Source organism: Centrocercus urophasianus, unplaced genomic scaffold (assembly GCF_019232065.1).
Source record: "Centrocercus urophasianus isolate 14NV4802_14NV808 unplaced genomic scaffold, USGS_Curo_1.0 seq_10, whole genome shotgun sequence".
NCBI classification, from domain to species: Eukaryota; Metazoa; Chordata; class Aves; order Galliformes; family Phasianidae; genus Centrocercus; species Centrocercus urophasianus.
In genome coordinates, this window is record NW_024884142.1 from 21597191 (window position 1) to 21620830 (window position 23640).

The 23640-nt window shown below is 36.2% G+C and overlaps 1 protein-coding gene across 1 annotated transcript in view; it reads right to left on the reverse strand.

Annotated features, from left to right (window-relative positions):
- Window positions 1–4457: 4457 nt before the first annotated feature.
- LMBRD1 (LMBR1 domain containing 1) overlaps window positions 4458–23640 on the reverse strand; it is a 67408-nt gene continuing 48225 nt past the window's right edge. The window contains exons 10-16 of the mRNA XM_042812087.1: window positions 23026–23090; window positions 22194–22296; window positions 20978–21082; window positions 19614–19763; window positions 18619–18697; window positions 6425–6516; window positions 4458–6294 (exon numbers count right to left, since the gene is read on the reverse strand). Coding sequence (XP_042668021.1) covers window positions 6175–6294; window positions 6425–6516; window positions 18619–18697; window positions 19614–19763; window positions 20978–21082; window positions 22194–22296; window positions 23026–23090 — 714 coding nt within the window. The 3' untranslated portion in view covers window positions 4458–6174. The remainder of the gene's footprint in view (window positions 6295–6424; window positions 6517–18618; window positions 18698–19613; window positions 19764–20977; window positions 21083–22193; window positions 22297–23025; window positions 23091–23640) is intronic.

Consider the following 23640-nt stretch of genomic DNA (forward strand, 5'->3'; position numbering starts at 1 on the left):
CACCCTTAACACAAATATATATATATATATATACACATATATATACACACACACACACATATATTTGTTCTTATATCCAATCTAAATCTCCCCTCTTTTAGTTTGAAACCATTTTCCCCTGTCCTATCACAACAGACTCTCTGGTGCACAATAGGCTTTCTGGGCTGCAAGGACACATTATTGCCTCATATCCAGCTTACCATCCACCAGTACTTCCCTCCAAGCCCTTCCAGCAGGAATGTGCTCCATCATTTCATCCCTCAGCTTGCACTATTAGTGGTGGTTTGCCATGACCCATGTGCAAGACTTTGCACTTGAATTTGTTGGACCTCAGGAGGTTCACCACAGCTTGGTGTCAGCTGCAGACTTTCTGAGGGTGTATTTGGAGGCATTAAGGAGCATTGGTCCTGGTAGTGGCCTTGAGGAACATTGCTTGCCACTGATCTCCATCTGGAAATTTCACTCTAAGAGAGCCTGAAGAATGCTACAGCTTGAGTGTTTCAAATCATTTTAGACTTGAATTCAGGAAGGGATGAATCATTTTTCCCCCTACTTAATGTCACAAGCTATGTTTTATTTCCTTTTCATACTGAAGCTTCACTGTCCTAGAGCTGTCAGAACAGGTTGAGCATCTACTTACATACAGACAAGTTACATTCCATGCTCAATCTCTCAATGTGTTTTTTAAACTTCAACTGTAACTATGCTTTGCATGCCAGTAGCCATCAGTATTTTTGGAATAATCAATTTAATAGTTTTTGCAGGTGGGCAAAGTTTCTTCAAATTCAGTTCTAAGCCACCATACCATTCAGGAACTCGCACTGAGAAAGTCAGATAACAAAATAGCTATGAGCCCCAAGATACATTCTAAACAGTAGAAGACATCTCAAAAAATATTAATGGCTATGTCTACACTGACAGTTTATAAGCAAAGCAAGAGCACTGAAAGAGTTCATTGTACTATGACATTACCCAAGAATTAAGTGAATGTTTTGCGTATAATGATTACTACAGGTGCACTCCACCTACCAAATTTATTGTTTCAAGCACAAAACCTTAAGTTCGTAGAATGGCTTGGGTTAGAAGGGAACTTCTAACCCTCTACCATGGGCAAGGTTAACAACCACTAAATCAGGCACTAAACCAGTTTGCCCAGGGGCCCATCCAACCCATCCTTAAACACCTCCCAGGATGGGGCATCCACAGCTTCTCTGGGCAGCCTGTTCCAATGCCTCACCACATCAAATCATTTGAGTTGGAATGAACTCTTAAAGATCACCTAGTCCAATTCCCCTGTCCTGAACAGAGACATCTACAGCTACACCAGGTTGCTCAGAGCCCCCTCCAGCATGAATGTCTTCAGGGATAGGGCATCCACCACCTCTCTGGGCAACCTATTCCAGTGCCCCATCACCCTTAACATATATATATATATGTTATATATATATATATATATATATACACACAAATACATACACACACATTCAATCTAAATCTCCTTTCTTTAAGTTTGAAACCACTTTCCCCTATCCTATCACAACAGACTTCACTAAAGAATCTATTCCCTTCTTTGTTACAGCCCTCCTCCAGATACTGAAAAACCTCTATCAGGTCGCCCCAGCATAGACTCTTCTCCAGACTGAACAGCCCGCCCTTGTAGGAGAATTGCTTCAGCCTTTGGATTGATTCTAAACATGTGCCAACAGGTCCATATCACTCCTGAGCTGAGGACTCCACATCTATACACAGTATACCATGTGAAGTCTCATCAGTGGAGAACACAGGGGCAGGATCACCTCCATCAACCTGCTGGCCATGCTTCTGATGCAGTCCAGGCTGGCTTTCCAGTTGGCTTTCTGAGATCATGGCACATAGTTGTCTTGTGTTCATCTTGCTCTCCACCAGTACCTGTTTTTGGCAGGGCTGTACTCAATTATTCCTTTCATCCCCCATCTTGTATTGGTAGTGGAGATTGTCACAACCAATGCGCAAGATCTTGCACTCTCAGGCCCACTTCTTGAGCCTGTCCAGTATTGGAAGGCCACAGTGAAGTCTCTTTGGAGCCCCCACAAGGCTGAACAAGCCCAGCTCCCTAAGCCTGTCTTTGTAGAAGAGCTGTTCCAGACCTCTGAACATCTTCAGAGCGCTCTTCTGGACCTGTTCAAACAGCTATCTTTCTTGTGCTGGGGGCCTCAGGCCAGGATGCAACCCTCTCAATAAAGCTATGTGAGAGCAGAAAAGAGAGGGACAATTGCCTCCATTTTCCTGTTGGCCACTCCTCTTTTGAAGCAGCCCAGGACATTATTGGCCTTATGGGCTGCAGGTGCACACTACTAGCTCATGTCCAGCTTTTCACCCACCAGAACCCCCAAGTCCTTCTCAGAAGGGCTGCTCTCAATGAGCTGTTCTGCTAGTCAGCACACATACTTCGGATTTCTCCAATCCAAGAGCAACTGCTTGCACTTAGCCTTGTTGAACCTCAATTCATTTTATGTGGGCCTATTTCTCAAGCATGCCCAGGGCCTTCTGGACAGTATCCCTTCTTTCTGTCATATTAACTGAGCCCACTCAGCTTGGAGCTCCTCAGCAAACTTGCTTGGAGTGCATTCAGTCCCACTACCCAGGTGACTGACAGAGAGATGCTGAAGAGCACTGGTGTAGAGACAGACCCCCTGGGGGACACCATTAATGACTGGCCTCCACCTGGATGCAGATCCATTGACTACAGCCCTCTAAGTACAACCATCCAACCAATTTCTTATCCATTAAGGCCTTGACATCAACCTCACATCTTCAATGAAAGTAAAACTTCACTAGGAGTTAAAAGGGGCAGCAAAAATACAAAAATCATATAATTTTGCTTTGCACTCTGAAGCAGGGAAATATTTTCACTAGATTGTAACAATCATCAGTTAATCTGCTGGACAGATCTGCTGTGTCATTTTAGCTAAAATGAATAACAGCCTACTATAGTCTTTACTGTATTTATGTTTTGCAGTTTTAGGTAGACTACAGAATAAGTAGCAGGCAGTGCTGCCAAATTCTATTAAACAATTTTGGTGACAATTATTTAATACTTCAGAATGATTTAAGGCTTACTAGTAGCTTTTAAACATTCACAAGCCCCAAACACAAAAGTGATTCGAAAAACAAAAACAAACTAGATCTGACCAGAGCACTACACCTATCAAGAGCTCACACAAATAAATCTGAAATATTCATATACTCAGCAAAACAATTCTGATACTACTATTTTATGTGAGTTTAGTATAGACAAAAATTGATCTTTGAAACTTGATAAGAAAACATCTAACATGAAATACTGTTTTATATCTGAAAAAGCTAAACTTGCTCAAAACTGCAAAAAAACCTCTGGATGGTCATTTCACAGCTAGCAGTCAAATGACTCAATTTTATCAACAAAATTAGACAAGCAGCCACAGAAGGAATAAACTTGTGGAAAAGCAATTCATCACTTGACTTTTAAGTATTTTACAGAAAACAGCACAAAACAACAAGGAAAAATTTTATTGGAAGTTCCATTTCTTAAAGTTGCCACAAATATTGATTAATAATACGTATTTTAAGTCAGAGCTACACTGCATTTCACTACTAGCCTTCTTTACTGTGACAAGCAAATCCAGCTGCTGACTTTACCACAAACTTCATCAGCGTCTCCAGCTCATTTAACAAGGCACAGCACTGCTGAACATGTCAAGTTTCCACTGCATGAAAGAAATGCTAAACAAATGAATTCCTGAGTGTATACTCATGAAAATTACAACAGCACATAGTATAGCAGTGCATGCAGTCAAAATATTCATTGAACTCTAGAGAAACTCTACAACATGAAAATAGCTTAGATTATGAGTGCTGACAATCATTTGTTGCTTGTGTGACAGTAGATAAAAGCAAGCATCTGAAAAACCTCCCAAATTCTCATGGAGTGAGAAAGGCTGCTTCTCAATAGCTGTAAGTGAAGTAGTATTGGGCCAGTTGTAAAAATTTAGTAACACCTGGTCAAGTAGGTGGTACTTACTGAATCCCCCAAGAGTTGAAAGAATGCCACAAGGTCAAAGGCTGATCAGTGTACTACTGCACACAGCCTACTGAAAGCAGGATAGATTGAGAAAAACCTAGAAATGGGAAATGAAAGTCATGAAAGCAGGAGATACCAATAGAGCAATAATTGTCTAGGAAAGGTTAGGTATCCTGGCCTCAGACTGCATAAAGCTCACAAGCAGCTTTATGATATGAAGGGAGCATCTTCCTGCCAATCTTCCCCAGATAAGTAGCCATTTCCCCCATTGGGAAGATGAGAATGAATGGATGTAACTCTGCAAAATCCAGTCTTACATTCAGAAATACTAGCAAACAAACCTGTGTATACTACAGGCAAAGAAAGAGTTATCAGTTAAAGGTGCTGGTGAAAATATCAACGAAAGCTACAAAATGAGAACATTTGAGCAGTTCACTTTATTTATATTAGCTCACTTAACTTTCCCATCAGGATTCCCACAAAACAGCATTTGCTGTAAATTGCTGATATCCTCTTGATGTAGCTTGTAGGGAGCTTCCAGACATCCAGCATCAGGCTCCACATTGTTTGATTCCTTTGAACTACTTATAAATAATTCACTGCAAGTTTCCCCATGGTCATGTTTAAATAGAGTTCAGCTCATTCTAGTTTAAGGGAGCACAGAATGCCTAATCAAGCTTCAGTACCTGCTCTCAACATCTGAATTCATCTGACCTTTAAAATGTCTCACTGGTAGCAAACAAATTTGTTGCCATTAGTTGAGCAGTCTTGACTACATATGCTTAGCTTATGATCAGGATCTACATTCCAGTTTGCCACATCAACATGGATATTGCAGTAGTTGGCACTGAATACTTACAGGAAAAAAAACTGAATTTTTTAGTAAGAGTCCACTATTTGTTACCAGTACCCACAAATTGACTAAGCAACTCTCTCAAAAAGACTTACAATACTGGAACTGAATTCAAATTCAGCAGTTCCCAGGACTCTGCTGTTCTGAAAAACTGCAAGGAGAGGCATACTCTATTTCAAAAAAAAAAAAAGCAAGCTGTGATTTTTGAAGAGTCCACAAACAAGTAGAACTTAATTTCCACACAGTTTAATAATGGTCATTTTGACTTATAAAGAGATATTCTAAATTGTAACTTCAGTTAGCATTAGAAGTTTAGAAATCTGTACTAATATTTTCTTTTCACTTTTCACCAATGAGTATGCGAAGACATTTTCAGCCTCAAAAATACAGCTCAGTAACAGTGTAACTAACCTTACTTTAAAAAGACATGAATATGTTTAAGAACTATGTTCATATGAATACAGGCTTGTAAACAAGTTGGCAACATCCATGTTAAATATTGAAAAAGTCACAGAAAAAATATTAGAAGTTGAGATCTTCACTTTTTCATTGGTTATAAGCCTGGCAGCCAGCATCTTCAGAACTGAACTATACCAACACACTGCAACCACACTGAATATTGTCATTTATACTAATGACTTCCTCTGACAAGGCCAAAAAGACAGCTCATAGTTATTAGAGGATTCCACCGTAGCTTAGTGGTGATAACAGTGAAAAGGACATTATTCACATACTACGGACTTGCTACTTCAAGTTCATGGCTCTGGCCTATTTTAAGTAAAGTTTCTTACCAGCTATAGTTTTAAACAGAAATTCCAGAAATGTCAATGCTCATGCAGAAATTGCATCCACCTGAAAGTGAAAACTCAACACAAGTTTTTCTAGCAATGTTTATACCAGCTGTTTTGTAGGATTTTAGCTGATTTTATTTATAAGCTTGAATAAAAAGAACAGGGCTCTGTAAGTTTGGTATGAAAATATTTAAAAAGCACAAGAGAGAAACAACATGAGTTATGAAATAACAGCAGTCAGTTTATCAAACTGTACATTAGAAAGTTACAGATACGTCATAAAACAGTTCTCTATATTATTCAAATTCAGTTTCACAATTTGCTCCGATACAGTGATCGCTTTCAAGCATTTTTTGACCTCATGTTAGGAAGTATACTTATTTCCTCTATTTTACAGGTGCAAGGATGTTTATTTTGATAGCAATTCCATGGGGATATTACTTTCAACAAAATATTAAGTTGCATGTTCCTATCTTGAAGGCAAAAGGCTATCAACAGTAATAAGCTGACAGTTCATCATCACTCATGTCTGAATCATCTTCATCCACTTCACCCTCAATGACCGACTTCTTGCCTTTGCAGCATGATACAATTAATCCAATTAAGAAGACCTGCAAGTCACAAATTAGTAAAATTACTTTTACTGAAGGACAACATATGGAAAACTGAATGATGGAAAACTGAATGGCAGTATGACTACGCAAATTTCAGTGATCTTTATCTCAAGATCAAAATACTTACTGCAATGAATGCCCAGTTCCCAAAGTAATAGACAGCACTGAAGAACCAAAATTTATGAAGAAAAAGGTATGTACGAGTAACAATACACTGATCTAAAAGGAAAGCAAATAGTAATGGTTAACACAGAACAAATAGAAGTCAGCTAATTCCAATTTTCTTATAGGAAAACAGTTCAGCACTTTTAGAGGGTATTCGGCTTTTAAAAATAACTCCACCTACTTAAATCAAGTATGCTACTCCTCAAAAAGGTACAGGAGAGGGATATTTGATTTTGAGATACTGAACATGAATACAGATGGCACTAGAAGCTGATGTAAGTAAATCCATTAGCATCAGATACTTGACAGATATGTTAATTACTGGCTGTTCTGACAGATCCTATTGCAAAATCATTCTCTTTTGGATGAATTGGTATCAACAAGGAGATACAAAGCAGATTCTGCAGTAGAAATGCACTTTAATACCTCAAATCAGAATTCCCCAGAAGCTGCTTTACCACCACCACATACCACAGCTCACTAGTATGAGTTAAGGATAGCCCTCACCAGGAAGGCCTGCTGCTCGACCATCCCCAGATGACCTTCTCCCTGACCAAAACTGTGGTGCCTAGAATACCTTTATCAAAACTGACAAATTCCTGTCCTTTAACAGTTCAGTGATTTATACTTAACAATATTTAAAATTCTTCTGTTAGTTTTAACTACTACTTTGTGTACCACACTGATCTCTATTTGCCTTACAGGCTATGAGATAGCATTAACTAACAAAAAGTTAAACTGGTATTTCACAGCTATTAAATATTAGACATACAACACTGACATTCTACAAATCACTCTAGTGTAAAACATCTCTTGCAGAGAAAGAAGACTTTACTATCAAATAAAAGCAAATAGAAATGGAAGGGGAATTTTGCTAAAGTAATCCTTCTTGGTTCTCTATTTTTCTTCAAAGAATGGAGATCAATTCTTTTATTTCCCTCTTAACACCCTTCAGTAGTACATATGGAAAAAGGAGGAATAATAATAATTTAGCACTTTACTAATAAAGCAAGAAATACTTCTAGCATGACGGTGCTTCACAATTGCAAGTAGTATTATCAACACCATCTGCAGTTCTCCAGCTGGTTACTTCAATTAAAAGCAGCTAAAAACTTTCAGATGTCTCTCTACAGTAACTGTATTAAATAGATGATAAATATTTTAGAACACTTAGACCTTGAGAAAAACATCTCAATGGAATCTGTCAGAAGTTCAACTAACTTTTAGTTAATTCTCTCTGAGCTAAAACATCACTGACGTAATGACATTTAAATTCCTGTAATGATAATTGAGAATAAGTGGATGAATAACCTGAATTAGGATAAAAACATTGTTAAGAATGATAGTTATTCATGAATATTACTGACAATTCCTTGATCTCTGTGAACACTGTAAACAAAGGCTGGAAACCTACCATGCTTGATAGGCAATTAATCGCTAAGAATAAAGCATACTATACAGTGCTGACCAAGCAACAGAACCAAAAATCAAGATTCAAAACAGAACAGCTTCTTAAACAAAGGATGCCCAGCAACACTGCTAACAGCCACAATTACCTGAAGTTGACTATGTTTTGTCAGATCCACTGAAAGTTTTGATCCTGGCGAATTAGTTTTAAACCCTTAAGCTCCATTTACTTATATTCTCGAACAAAGGCTTTTTCTTAGAACTGAATTGTAAGGATAAAGAAATGTGTAATATATAAACCTTGAAGTCTACACAATTATTTTAGGCAATGAAATGCACAGGTCATAGTAACAGTCTACCATTTCTGAATCTAAAAATATAGTGAGCTTTCATAAAAGGATTTAAAAAACAGTTTTAGGGAAGAGATACTAGCTGTGAACACAGAACTTCACAACACTGACATTCTTTGGAGGAGTTAATACTGAGGTAGACACTGGCTTCATTTGTTTGTTAATGGTCTGGACACTGATAGACTACAGCCACAGTAAAAGCCCAGATGAAATTACAGATAGCAGAGAACAGAGGTCAAGTACACTATACAATAAGGACACTGTTCTGAGGGAATGTAATATTCCAGCCCCTTGAAATAATCCTTGAAGTTCAACAAAGAAGGGAAGTACTGCCACCTTAAACAAAGTAACACCATGCAACAGTGCAGGCTAAAAACTGATGAGGTACAACAACTCTGCATGAAGTCTGCAACTTTGCAAAAGCTACTTAGTCAACAAGAAAATGCCCCAGTGCCCTAGTATACAAGCCAGAAGCATAGTTACCAGCGTGCAGTTGCAACTGAAAAAGCTAACCAAAAATCATGCTTCACTAACAAGAACACAGCTAGCAAGTCCAAGGAAGAGATTACTTCTTTCAACTCTAATTGGAACTGCATTTGTGATACTTCAGACTCCCTAGTATAAGAGAAACAGGGGCACAATGGAGCAAGTCTGACAGAAAAACACTGAAACAGCTAAAGCACTGGCATATAATGAAGATTTGTTCATTCACCTTGGAGTAAAGGTGTTGCAGGTGTGCCTTATTGCTACCTCTGCTATGTAGCAAAGGATTAAAAATAAAAGGAAAGACTCTTAAAACGACCTGCACAACAAAATGACAATGGATGACAGACAAGCTGCAGCAAGAAATATTCCTGTCAGATAACAAGTAAAACTTCATTTCAGCAGGCAAAGTTTTCAACTTCACACAGGTTTTCGAATTCATCTGTTGGAGACATTTATAGCAAGTAGATGGACTTGAGCAACCTGCTCTGCCCAATCCTGCTGGAGGGTTGGAGCATATCTCTGTCTTGTATGCTCAAATTAGTTATAATCCATATTACATCAAGGTATGTACAAGGACACCACAAACATCTAACACTTTACATGGCATTTTGGATGGACATTATCAGTCTCAATCAGTTTTCATCTACACATAGTCAAGTCCTGATTTCAAGCAGACCTAATTTTGGTAAAAATACACTCTTAGAAGAGAACCTAGTGATGTTAGAATGCACTGTATATTAAAGAAATCATACAAGCATCTAAGGCATGGCCTCAGGTACTCAAAAAACATCTCAGAGGGTCCTGTAGCCACACAAAAGCTCTGCAGCAGAAAGCAGATGCTGCTAACAGTACAACTTGCAACTTGAGTTTCAAGAATGGGTTTGATGCATCTGTAGACATTAATCATCTACCAAGATCCAAAAGGGTTGAGATTTCAACGAAGAAATGGTAATTAAGGGGAAAACATACATTTCATCCTTACCAACATTACTTCCTGGCCTATGCCACTGCTCCTAATTTAAATAATTTAAAACTTGGATAAGTAAGATGGAATGATGGTTAGTACACATCCATGGTGCAGTACTTCAACTGTGAAATCTCAAACATTCTTCTTAGCCTTCCACTCATTTCCAGATATTACTTCCCATGGTGCTTTGTGTGAAACATTCCTGAATACTTCACTTAGCTTATATGACTCAAGCTTATATGACTCAATTATTTTATGTTGCTGAATGAACAACATTCCTACAGGCCAAGTCAGTTTTTCATTAAACAGCATTTGTAGCACTAGCACTTAATCTTACTATGGTTTTCCTGAAACAAAGAGCTAAATTGTATTTTGACAAATAGGGTAAATAACTGCAGCAGGAATGGTTGGTCTGGATGCAGCAATTCATGAAATACTTGCTTGATAGAACTTCTGGAAATCTCTGAGTGTTACCTGGAACATACAAGTTGTATCAATATAAACATTCTTCTGATAAAAATGAGAAAAATACTACAATTCCTATGAACTGAGTAGGAGAGGGCAGAGATCTCAGTTTTAAAAGTGGTCTCAGAGAAACATTTTTTTACTTAGAATGTACAGCACCAGAAAATGAAGCAGCCTGTGGATTGATTTGAAAAAGCTATAATAGCAAAAGTTTTTTTCTTGGAATCACTCAACTATCCATTTAGCGCATTGCATAAAGGATGTCACTAAGGTAGACTAAGGGCTCTGAAAAAACATTTTGTTAAATATACGGCAATATCTCAGCAATATAAGTAATGTGTTGCAAACTCCAAAATAAAAAGAACTTATTAATTGGATATCTCATCCTAGACAAGTTATATGGTTTAATTCAGACCATGAGAAAAACTACAGAAACACTAAAGCAGCATAGGCTAATCTGTGGCTACAGAGCATAATGAAAAGTCCTGCTACTATGTTTTGTCTTGCAACTCAGCATTTCACTAGGGAAATAAGAAAATTTAGTCAATTTATAATAACCAAACTGACCAAATATTTTGGTCAGTAAGTACTAAGTACCTTAATCTATACAAAGAAACTGTGTAAGATGACGGCCCACAAAAAACACATTGCAAGTAGGTAAGAAATCAAGGGACATCCAACAGTGTAAGAGACCCATAGTCATATTTATCATCCTGTGATATGTCCAATTCATTTCTCTCAAGAGAACAGCAAAACTTTCACTTCTGGTAAGGTTTCATGTTGAGTGATCAGAATCTCTTTTGACCACCAGATGGAAGAAATGTTACAGCCCTGGAAAGTATCCTGAGACACACAACTGTTTCTCACAGTTAAAAACATTTGTTTACACATAACAGTGGAAACAGGGATCAAGTATTAAAATTTAAATATTCCACTAAAGAAACAGAACGTGGACTTGTTTCAAGTTCCAGCTTTGCTAACAGACCAAAGCATTCAGATAGAGAAGATAAAATAAGCTTCAGGCATCCTCAGATTTAAGCAAGTCTATCACAACTTTCTAATTGCAAGCTTCCTCTTCACCTTGTACCTATGAGCTAGCAACTTACCAGACTCACACACTTTTCTGCTTCTGTTAAGGTTATTCCAGGTCTTCAATCTGCCACTGAAGTTTGATGTTCAGAACTATTTTTATATATCACTTTCTCAGGTTTCAAAGGAAAGATTTACAGAGTGGTAATAACAAAGCCACAAGTCACAAATATAATTTTTATCAAAGATGGTTAAACAAGGAAAAAGTGACTTTTTGTTGCCTGTTACTCAGCAGTTTCTACATGAAAAGTAGCTGCCATATATCTCATCTGAGCTACCACCATCAGTCCCATATTATTCTTTATTGTAGCATATGTACAGTTAGTACTTGCAGCTGTTGAGACTGTTTTGCAGGCCACAATCCAGTCCCTCTGCTGTTGCTCCTCTGGTTTCATTAGAGAAGTCCATCTGCTACAATAACCAGTGGCATCACACACCAATTGTCCCTTTCTCTCAGCTGACTCTTGACAGAAATTGCTTAAACTTGAGTTACTGTTCCTTCAACTTTCACACTGATGCAAATATCAGACCTTCACCACTACTATACTAACTTCATGGTCAACTTTAACAAATTCACACTTCTGATTACTTGTAATAGGGAAAAGAATGTTGGGAAACTGGTTCATTCACATACTGCAAAGACCTGAAAACACTTTCCATCAGACTGCATGTAAGTACTGATAATTTTCCATTTAGAGAGACATGAATCACAAGGCTTCTGACCACTCAAACTGACAGAACTTTAAAGTACAAATACACAACAAAAATGTAAGACATAAATCACCCAGATGTTAAACAAATTGCAACCATCTAGAGACTTAAAATATAGATCTAATCCTGTGTTTAGCTGGAGCATTAGTGAGATAGCAGCTAAAAGGGAACCATGGACACCACACAAGTCTAGCAGAAGAGGCTTGGTTCTAATCCAAAAACTACTCTTTCCAACCGGAGCTGATGATTCCAAAGCTAGTTCAAACTCTGTCAAAGAAAAAAATTTAACAAGTTAAGGAGTCAGCAGCTAGGAAAACAGGAATTAGAGAACCTGCAACATGGCTCACAGTCAGCAGAAAAAGAAGGAATATCAACTTCCTAAGTGCTCAGTAGTAAACACTTCCTAAGTGTTCCCCATTGGAAGATACTCAAGTTTTTGCAAACACTCAAAATGAAATTAGCAGTGTTCCAGTAGATACCTAAATTCTGAGAAAGCTTGTTTCAGATGGAATAATATTCCCTCAAAAATACTTATTAGCTCTAAACAAGAATTAGTGAAACAGTATCACTGAAGCATCAAGTAAGCTATTTAGAGCACCTTAACATTTAGAAGGCCATTTCTGCTTTTTCAGCAACTCAAGCTATAGATCGGTTACCTTATATTGGATATCTGCAAATTAAACTCAACTCAACCTGATATAACTCTAGACAGAAACAGAAAATGTAAAAAACACGAATCAGTCTGATACGGGTATTGTTGCCATCATACAACTTTGATAATTAGACACTATATTTATATTGAACAGTTCAAAAACTTGCAAGTCCCAGCAGTGCTAGCAGGATTTGATGGATTAAAGAGGCTTCCAATTAGATCCTCCAGGATTTTGTTTTAAAAAGCAAAGAAAAAGAGTTAACTAGTAAAGTCAATAGTCAGCTATATTTCTTAACACTGAGAATGTAGTCCTATCAAATCATTTGAGTCACACAGCCATTGCTTAAATTTGACTTTTGAGGAAGAAAAGTCGTAAATATGAACAAGAAGTTTGGGACAGTTGTAGAAAAAGGGTATTTGATCTTAGAGAATAAAATATGAGCAAACTTTAACTAAATATAGGCAAATTCTCATTACTTTTTTCCGTATACATTGAAGAAGCCTATGAATACTTTTCCTCATCATTTTAGATTCGGAGATCTTAAAGCTGTGGCACTACAATGAAAAACAGCACCCAGCTACACAGTTTCTATTTTAGGTTACACAGAATCATAATATATGCAGATCTTGGCACCTTTAACAGAATAGAGAGAAACATTTTAAAGAGATTCAAAGAGCTAAAACCATTAATCTCTTTTTTCACCAGCTTTGAAGGATGATTTAACATACATTAAGTGCGTGTTAATACATGCATATTTAAGTGCAGAATAGACATGGATCTAGTAAAAAGACAGTATTAACCAATGACTGAAATCTGTAACAATGTTAATTCCAGAGATCACATCCTTCTACAGGGAAGCAGTCAATTATTGCGATCAACCTGCAAAAGTGAAAGGTGCATTCTGTGTTTCAGAGAAACTAGATATAAAATTGTATATGACATTTATGTTAATCACAAAAACTGTCCTGAGGTATTTGTGCACAGATCATACAAATGTAATTCCCTGTTTTTAAATCACAGACTTAATTTGATCATTTGCAAGAGCTATTTTCTGGAAATCTTCTCCGAACACATTTAAAGTAACTCACAGCTATCAATTCCTATTTTAAAGATCATAAAGATAAGTATTAACTCTGAAGGCAATATCCTAGATATGAGCATAGATGCAAGATTCCAGAAAGCAAGGAATCAATGAACAGCATAAACTATCACTTTCACTTTAATCAAAGCACTTCTGATTAGCCACCTACCTCCTTTAACAGTATCAACTTCGCACAAACTTCATCTTGCACTAGCTCAAGTTCCCTGAAACTACACTACACCACTTGACCTTCAGCATTAACTTAATTTTTCTCATTTTGTTTACTTTTATTTTCATACTTTCTCTACCTTACCTATCCTTTCCATCTACATGGAAAAAGATTTGAAGAAAGCATTTGATATTTTAGCAGACTGATCTTGATCCTTTAATGCCTTCACATGAAACACTTCTGTCCTTAGGATAACTTCATAGCCAGTTAATACATAGAGGCATCTACAAAAGCAGATCAAATATCAGTGTTGGAATACCTGTATTATTCTCTAGAGAACAAAGGAAGTTATGAATATCATTAAAGAGTTAAATTTAAGTGTCCCAATGCCAAATTTTAAATAAAATCTGGATGTGATTAGAAATTCTGGCACTAATGATGCTCTCAAAACAAGTTCCCATCCTTTGACATCTTCTGTCTCTATCATACATACAGCTGACTTTAGCCCAGTCATGACTATCTGATAATTCAGATACTATTTATTGAGTTTTAGCTACTCCACTAATTACAGCTGATAAATAGGACTGTCTGGAGTCAAACATGCATCATGGTGCTTACTTAAATTGATTTGTCATGATTACGGAGAAGTTCCATAGTGTAAGATATAACTAGAGACTGAGGGCAAAGCACCAGGTTAGGTCACTCAGAAAATTAACAGAAGAAAGGATCAAGTTCTTCCTAAAAGCCTCCTCCTGTTCAGGCTTTGTGATTTCTTTTTGCCTTCAAAAATTCAGTTAAATCCACCAACTGGTGTCATCTATAGTCTAGGATTCTTCAGAAGTAGTATATTCTTCAATATACACATGAGAAAGCTTCACACAACCTCCACCCCACACATCTCCTGGACTTCTATATTTAAATAATAAACAGAACGCACTCCCATTTGGCATTCCCACCTGGAACTTCCTTATAACTTATGGCCTAACTCTATTTTTTAAATCTATTTATTCAGGCCAGTATAAAACCTGCATTTGACTGCCAGATGACAGGACAGTCTGAGAAGAAAACACATACCTAATGAGCACAGTAAGGTCTGCTCAGATTAAGCCTGAGATGTTGTTTTTGTTTGTTTGTTTGTTTGCCATTTCTCTCCATAAATAACAGTTCAAGTCAGCGCAGGTCTATGGAAAAAACTCAGCAGATAGACTTTGCCCAGCATTTAACGGATCTCAGAAAAGCCTCATTTCACCAATTAAGTGAAGCAGGAAATCCAAATCAAGATTATTCATAGCATGCTATACACTTAAAGTGAACAGTGCTTCCTGTATTATACAAACACTTTCATGACTTCTGACCTAACAAGAGGCAGACACTGTTTATAACATCACACAATCAAGGATAGGAAGACTGGGATTAAAGCTTTCAGTTGAATCATTGTTCATTTACATTATTTACAGTAAGCCCTGTTAACCAGTTGAGTTTAACCTATATCACATTTTCAGTTCATTAGTACAGCAGCAAAGTTCTTAATCACATAATTAAGCCTTTTTTGATCTTAAAGAACTGTAGACCCAGCTAGCATTAGACTTCGGCCAGCATTAGTCCTTAAGAACAACATGTGAGATCTTTGCTCAACCGCAAACAAAAATAATGTTTCTTTTGCATACAAGAAATAGGCAATTCACAGTCCCAAAGACCATTTTAAAAGCTTTACAAGAAATTGTGTATTAACCAGAACAAGTCTTTTGCACAAAGTATTGAAGCACAACTAAGAAAAAGTGTTTTTATTGAGATAGAAGATAGTTCTTTCTATTACTTCTGGTTTGTCTATTTGTCTGAGGTTGTGCTATCATAGACTATGGCATCCAGTATACAGCAAGTTGCCTCATAAATAATTTAAGGAAATAACAAGGTTTAATGTATGAAATCAAACAGTAATTGAATCTATAAATTACATATTTAAGTCTAAATACTTTACTTTTCTGTACTAATATTGTATTTCATCCTTCTCATTTTTTTGGAAGACAATCATACCTCTCGAAGTGAACGCCAGTATGAAGCAAGCACGTATAGAAAACAGTCCCAAATATTTAAGTTCTAACAGTACTTAAGTTTGAGTATTAGCTGCTTAAACAAGATCCAATCTTTTCTACCACCTGAGAAATAGTGTAAATATAGTAGTCATGATGTCTGCAGTATCCAAGTATTCAGTAAAATTGAGCTGAAGCTATAGGTGTATCTATCAATCAGTAAAAGGTTATAGCTTTAAGGAAAAACAGAATGAATTCAGTCAAGAAAAACAATACAATGAGCACTGAGACGACAAATCAATATTTGCACTTAGCTCTAGTTCAGTGGTTTTCATAAGATAAAGCCCTAGCAGCAAAGCGGTCAATAAAAAAAAGTGCTTGTCACCACTTCTAAAGTTCATTACATCTGTGCTTACTATGCATCTAGTATTCCTATAAAAAGAACATTAAAAATCCAGTTCCTAACTTTGATACAAATGTCTTATAACATATTCTAGCTATCACGTAGATCTGAACCAGTTCTTCCACTAAATTACCTTCAGACATTAAAATAGCAGATATTTCATAGGCAATATTACATTTCACCTTTTTAATGCAGCCCAGTCAACTAGGTGAAATAGTGAATGGCTTTCATTAACAGATTTACTGTTTTTTACTTTTTCATCTATAGTATGACCTTAGCAACCTGACTGCATGTATAGATATAGAATTCTACTATACCCTTTGGATCACATTAGTATTCACATCTAAAAAAAATCAACTCACCCTCTACTTAGATTAGGCTCGCACAGGACAGCATGTCAATACCTGCATCTCCTCTTTCCAATTAAGAAGGAGAGCATGACTCAAAGATACCTACTGCAATGATGTTAATAAACTAAAGCCATCATTTCATTTACACAGGCCAACTCTTGTGTTCAAGCACATCAGAAATCAAGCTTTACACATCAGCTATATCGTTTCCATTGCACAAAAAAAAGTTAGGAAAAAAATCATAGTAGGTAAAGTACTTACGAATGTCACCAACTACAGGTAGAACTTAAGAAACTTACTTCTCAGCCCAATCTCACTTCCTTAAATTTAACAGGAAAGTCTGATTAAGATCAAACCCAAATTTCTCCAGAGAAGTCAAGACTAATGAGCTTATCAATGACAGAGTACATTCTTCTTCCAGCAAGTATTAACCAAACTGAGAAGCTGCTTACAAGAAAGATCTAGAAAAACTTCTAAGTGATCTCATTTTCAAAGACAACTGATTTTACTCTTCTGAACTCTGCCACAGAAGAGTTAATTTTAGCAGTATTGCAGTTTCAATACAAGTTGAATCATTACATCCCTAAAAAAAAAAATATATATATATATCAAAGCATCTCAGACTACATTATGGCTAAAAGCAGCTATCAAAAATGTGAATGAACAATTTATTTCAGTGGAGTCTAGAAAAATCCACCACTCATGGTAGATGACAAAAGAAATATGAATAGAAACCAATATATTAAATTTGAGTTGAGTACATACATGGGAAATACGCTGCAAAAGATCAAAAACTTGAGAACAGATCATACATCCAGTTAATTTCACTACTACAAACATTTAAAATAGAACATCCTTCCCAATAACACAAATGAGAACAGAAGCTGAGGAGTCGCTAAGATGTTCCAGAAGTTGGGGTTCAGTACTTACAGAATGTGGGTAAGGTGAGAATAGAAGACTTAAGAGCACTGTCTGTCTTTTGTATCGATTAGACACACCTTTTTTTTTTTTAAAGTATATTAAAGCATACTCAATTCAACTTACTACACAGAAGCTGAAAGTGCCAGAGAAAACAACTGAGAGCTTCAACGAAAAAACATGAACCATACTGAAGGCCATATATCTTTGGCTGAGCTGACTTCTTTTAAATAAGGTCAAAACAATCAAAAATTTATAGGGGCCTAAAACTGCAGCATCAATATTGAAGCACCTGTTTTGATTCAAATGGTTCAAGAATTGGTTATGGGCAAAAGAAAAAAGGAGAAAGTGCTGAAAAAAGTCCAGATTATTAGCTTGGCTAGCTAGGTTTCTTAAAGAAATTCCCAGCTCAAGGCCAGTGTCAAGAAAGAGTGGTATCTACAGAAATGGTCTCAAAAACTGATCGCAAAAGATAGAAAAGTCAGGAAAAGCTCCCTCATTATTCATCTGCTTGCTAGTCACTATTCACAGCTCCATATTATCTACAGTACAAGAGCAGTCAAAAAGGGATGGTTAATAACACTGGATACAAGAGAAATTAAGAGAATTGCAGGACAATAGTCTAAAATGTCAAGGTCTTCAAGTATTGTTGCTTGTAAGAACAGGCTGTACTTACACCTTAACTGCAAAATTCTCTTTATTTGCAAATTGGCACTGAGAAGTTCAGATCTTAATTTTCTTGAGTACATTACAAATGTTGACAGAATATTTCACTGAATGTTTGGATAGTAAACATGCACTATGACATTTCGGATGCTAAAATGCTAAGCTATTCACAGCCTTGAGTTTATTAAGATCTTCTACGTACATATTAAAACACAGACTAAAGTTAACTGCAATACACCGTTGAACTGCTTCTACTAAACTTCAGTAAGTTGTCAGTAGTATGTTTTCTGGACATAACTGTATGTTAAAATCTCATTAGAGTACAAAATCAAATTAAAAAATGTGAGCTCCTTATTACACACCTATGCACACACTTCATATTACTGTATACACAAGAAACGAGTTTCTTACCTTCAGGTGCATCTGCATCACAGTCTTTCACTACAAATGCTGTGACATTCTTTGGCTGGCCATCAATTGTCTTATTACTCTATGTAAATACATAAAGTTAGTCCACACTCCCTCAAATAAGCATTTTTCAGTATAGTACTAGTTTATTTTTTTAAAAAAGAAGCTTTGATGAACTTATGCATTTAGAAGGACTTAGATTTTTGAACAGTACATAAAGAAGCTATCATTTAAGAATAGTTTCACACAAAAAATTCTGCTTTCATTTAGAAGAAATGAACAAGTTATGCCCTTTGAAAGCCTGGGCAAAATACTTTGTATCTAAAAGTCTTATGTTTTCATAAACAGAATTTGGAATTCATCCTTGGTGATGAAGAAACCATTGAAGTGCTAGGCTTGAATGATGATACTGAATACAGTTACAACCTGGTATAAGAGTTAGATGATAGCCTCCAATATACTTGATAGTACTTAAATAGCCAAGAGAGAAAAAGCCAAGATAGGAGGAAGACTGTTTTGCAAGAAAACTACTGGAAAGTCAAATATTCCTGTTCCAATTCAAACTGTTTTACAACTTGAAAAAACTGATCCTTACACTTGATTAATCAGTGCATGTTCAGATGCTTTCTGAATATCCTCTACTGTACAAAGCTATATCTTTGTCATCTCAAATATACATGAGAACATTAACTGTGGAAAGCAGCATTACTTTCAATCACTCATGTTATCTTCAAAATCTAGAGGAAGCTTGCAGCCTCTTACCAATAGAAATGAAGCATAATTCAAAGTTTGGCACTGTGTAGAGATTAGCAAGGAATTATGTGACATTATACACAGTATAGCCATTTTAGGCTTATGCAGTACCAAGCAGTTTCAGCAATAGCTGAAAAAACCTGACTAGAAAATTCTTTAAGAACTAAGAATGAGCCCAATTTAAGAAATCTGCATAAGTATGACTAAACTTGTAAATAAAAAACACATGCCACGTTGCATCTTACCTGTACCAAGTATTTTTGGCTTCCATACATTACATATTGAGGAGCAAGACTGTAGATCATGTAACTTGTATGAAGAACTATCAACAGAAGTATCATACAGAGAAATAATAGTGCTTGAGGTCTAGTTTTTCCTCTTCTGATTTTATAAAGCTGCAAGTAGAAAACATACAAGAGCTAATGATTAAAAATCAAGTTGGTTTTAGGTAAAAAAAAAAAAAAATAATCCATTCTCTCCTCAACCTAAATGAGGAGTACAATTCTACTGGAAAGCTGCTATAAATTCTCTTCCAGCAACTTAATTCCAGTGAGTTAAAGCAGATTTTCAGGTGTATTTACATGAAGTTCTAAACATAGCTATTTAATCAAAATAATTGTATCAGTGACCCAGAGCATTTATAGATCAGGAAGCTTCCTGGAACAATTAATAGTGAAATAGTGAGATAACAAATAGTGTTGCTTATCACATTTATTAAGCAGTGCTATGGCTTGCCAAGAAGTACTGCATCCTCTGGCTAAGGTCTAATGTCATCTATCATTGCTTCTCTAATCAGACAAAACCAGAGGAGGGAATCATGAGATTGTATTCTTAAGTACTGAAAACAACTGTGCATGGTGGAGCTGCATCTTCTTCACTTTCTTCTCCAGAGAAGATGATAATCCCTTGTTATCTGTAGATAACTCTACTCCACTGTGACGCCCACAGGCTCAGATGAAGTGTCATAAGAGAAAAGAAACTGGCATCTAGTAAACGATGAAGACCAAAAACAGCAACAAGTCTCAGCACATTGCCAAAACTTATTCTCATCATTTGCAGTTCTGGGATATCACCACAGAAAAGGGTATCAGTGGGTAAAAGCAAGTAGGAGCAAAAGAGGGGAAGTGATCAGCCAAGGATCACAAGTGTGATTGCTATGCTGTTTCTTTAAATACAGTAATACTACTTGCACATACTTAGATATGGTATATCACTGTACTCAATCTAATTAGAGAAACTGGCTTGCCACATAAAAATCAAGTCGAGCTTGACTCCACTTTTCTGATTTTAAGAAGCTTATTAATATTTCAGTGCATCAAAATCACATGGCTCCAACTTCAAAGAGCCAGAAGCCAATGATTTCATATACCAAAGGAGTCAACTGTCTATTACTTATCACAATAGAACAGTCTTGTCTGACAGCTTGCAAAACAGAGTAGCTTTCCAAAACAGTAGAAGTTGCACAGTATGCTATTAGCACACATTACAGATACAAATAACATTTGTGGCATCTCTGTATTTCAGAAGCAGTACATAACTACTCAAAAATATTCCATGGGACATTTCTCAGACATTAATAGTTTGCCTTATAAAATTAAGTGATATTTACCCTTATCCAGAAGAACCAAATACCCATATTTCGAATCCCTGCCATTGAAGTGAAGATAAAGTACATAACAATAGTTGTAATAAGAATATAATCAAGTGGGAAAACCTAAAAACAAAACACACACAAGAACTTGAAATGACAAAACGATCTTTAAGTAGAAGATATGCTCTTCCCCCACTTAGATAGAAACTACTTAGCTTTATCTAAAACATATGAGGTAGTAAGTCATTTAAAAGCTTTGTAGGTCTCCCCAGATAGAGCTAGTATGGCTTCCTGTTAACAGAGTTAACAGTTTATGAAACTAGCTAAGTGTTTCTCTTAACTTAAAACTTATTTTCAGGCCACAAAATACCTGCTTTTTAAAAATACTTTCAGAACAGAAAACGCACAGCAACAAAACTAATCTTAAAACTATATAAGCATGTGATTATTTCTGAACATACTTGAGTACAGCATTTAACAGTTAGAGATAACGCTACCGCTGAACACTGCTTTTCCCAGCGATAAGCTGTAGTGGTTAATAGTTTTTGAAACTACTGAGTAAGCAATGCTTTGTACCAAACCATTACAGTGTGATTATGGACAGAATGCAGGGGTAACTGAACTACTAACAATTAAAGCTTCCCTTTCGTTAGTTTAACCATTACTGTTTCATGTTTGTAAAATTCATGTGGAAATGTCTTCCAAATCTACTCGAGTTCACACATAAAAAACACATTTTATTTCAGAGTAATACAGTATTATAACATGCCTAACTGCACAGAACATAGTATATCTTTACAGGATGTAATAAATACATTGAAAATTGAGGTACATTTCCCTTAAGAGGCATAAGTCATTAAACAAAAAAACTCAAATATAAATAAATAAATAAATATAAACATACATAAATAAAAAGGACATGAAAAAAGTTGCTGTTATTCTGTGTGTAATAACTTGTGTGACAACCATCATCAACACTGCAACTACATCTTTCCAATCAAAGTTCGCCTCCAGCACTACCTTTCTCTTGTTTGGATGACTTTCATCAACCCAAGATCTTCATATTCTACATCCATTAGCTAAAACAAATCATCAGTAAAAAAGCTGCCTTACTTTTACAGAACACATCTAGAAAATTTTCTTGAAGTTACTTAGAAATACAGTATGTCTTTTAGCAGCTTCGATAATCAGAGGAACTTCCTTATATCTGTACATCACCAATTAATTTACTTACTGTTTGAAGAACAGGTAGCAGCATATTCAATGGATTGGTCAAATTGGTTCCTAAAATTATAAATCCAGAGTCAAAGCCAGCTGAATGTAGAGCTTTGTCTAAACTGTAGAAATTAAGAAAAACTGGGTAAGCTCTATGGTTATTCAGGAGTTGTTAAATTTAAAACAGCAGCTCAAAAAAAAAAAGCTGAACTAAGCCTAGAGATTAAGAGTTGTTTCATACGCATATAGACCCATTGTTCTATAAAACTCACTGCACTCATTCTAAGAAATCTATATTGATTTCTTTATTTCCTCAATGTTTTGGTTCTTCCTTAGTTCAGGCCATATAACTTATTTGCCCAGTCTGAAAAATTAAAGAAACTTAACCAGAAGTTTCAAGTGTTGGTAACAATCTTCATTAAAATCTCTACTTTGTAGCTGTCTATATTATTTTCAATTATATGAAACAATTATAATGTACGTGATTACACATTATGTATCATTTACCACAAGGAAAAACACCTGTTAACCAGCCCAGCAAGTACCTACACACTTAAGTTCATTCAAGCACTCAATAGTTCCATAGTCTTAATTAAGTTTGCTTAAAGTTCATGATTTCTCTACCACATCAGAACTGTTTTCAGCAGCATGCAGTTAAACTGAGACATGTCCTTGATTGTTTTAGTATGTTTTGATTTCAATATGCATTACAATGAAAAATGCAGCACTGGTTATAGAAATATATCATAGGAAAGAAACTGCTCCTGAAGCAAGTCACCCCAAACTGAGTTAGATGTTAGAAGAGAAAGTGCATAGTTCAAGTAGTTAAAAAAGTGTTGAAATTTACTTACTTTGACAAGAAGAGAGAGACAGTGAAGAGCAGTGCTACAATGATGAAGAATACTCCCCATACAATCTGGAAACAAAAATGTTTTACAATGAAACTGAAAACGCCTGCAGTTGATAAAATAACAAAACTTGTCAGAGTTCCAATAAAGGACTAGCAATCTTGGAGCTCAGAGCACAAGCAGTTAAAAATAGTTTTGGTAAAGATTTGACAGAAGCACTAGAAATGCTTACTCAGGTAAAAAGATTTATGTCAAGCATTCAAAAAAGATGAGCACCCAAGATGAGAGCCACTTCTGCCCAGCAGATACATTGAGCTCAGAGTCAAGTGTTGAAGTACATCCTGGGTTGTAAGATCAAGTCCAAACATCCCCTGCCATGAGCAGGGACACCTTCAGGTTGCCTGGAGTCCCATTGAACATGACCTTGAACATTTCAAGGGGGCATCAACAATTTCTCTGAACAGCTCATCACGCTCTGAGTAAAGAATATATTCTTTAGATCTAATCTAAATCTACCCTTTTCAGGCTAAATCTCTTAGCACTACATCCTTTTAATAAGTCTAGAAATGTCAAAAAAGTGCCATTAAGAACACAGATGTTACATTAAATGAACATAAC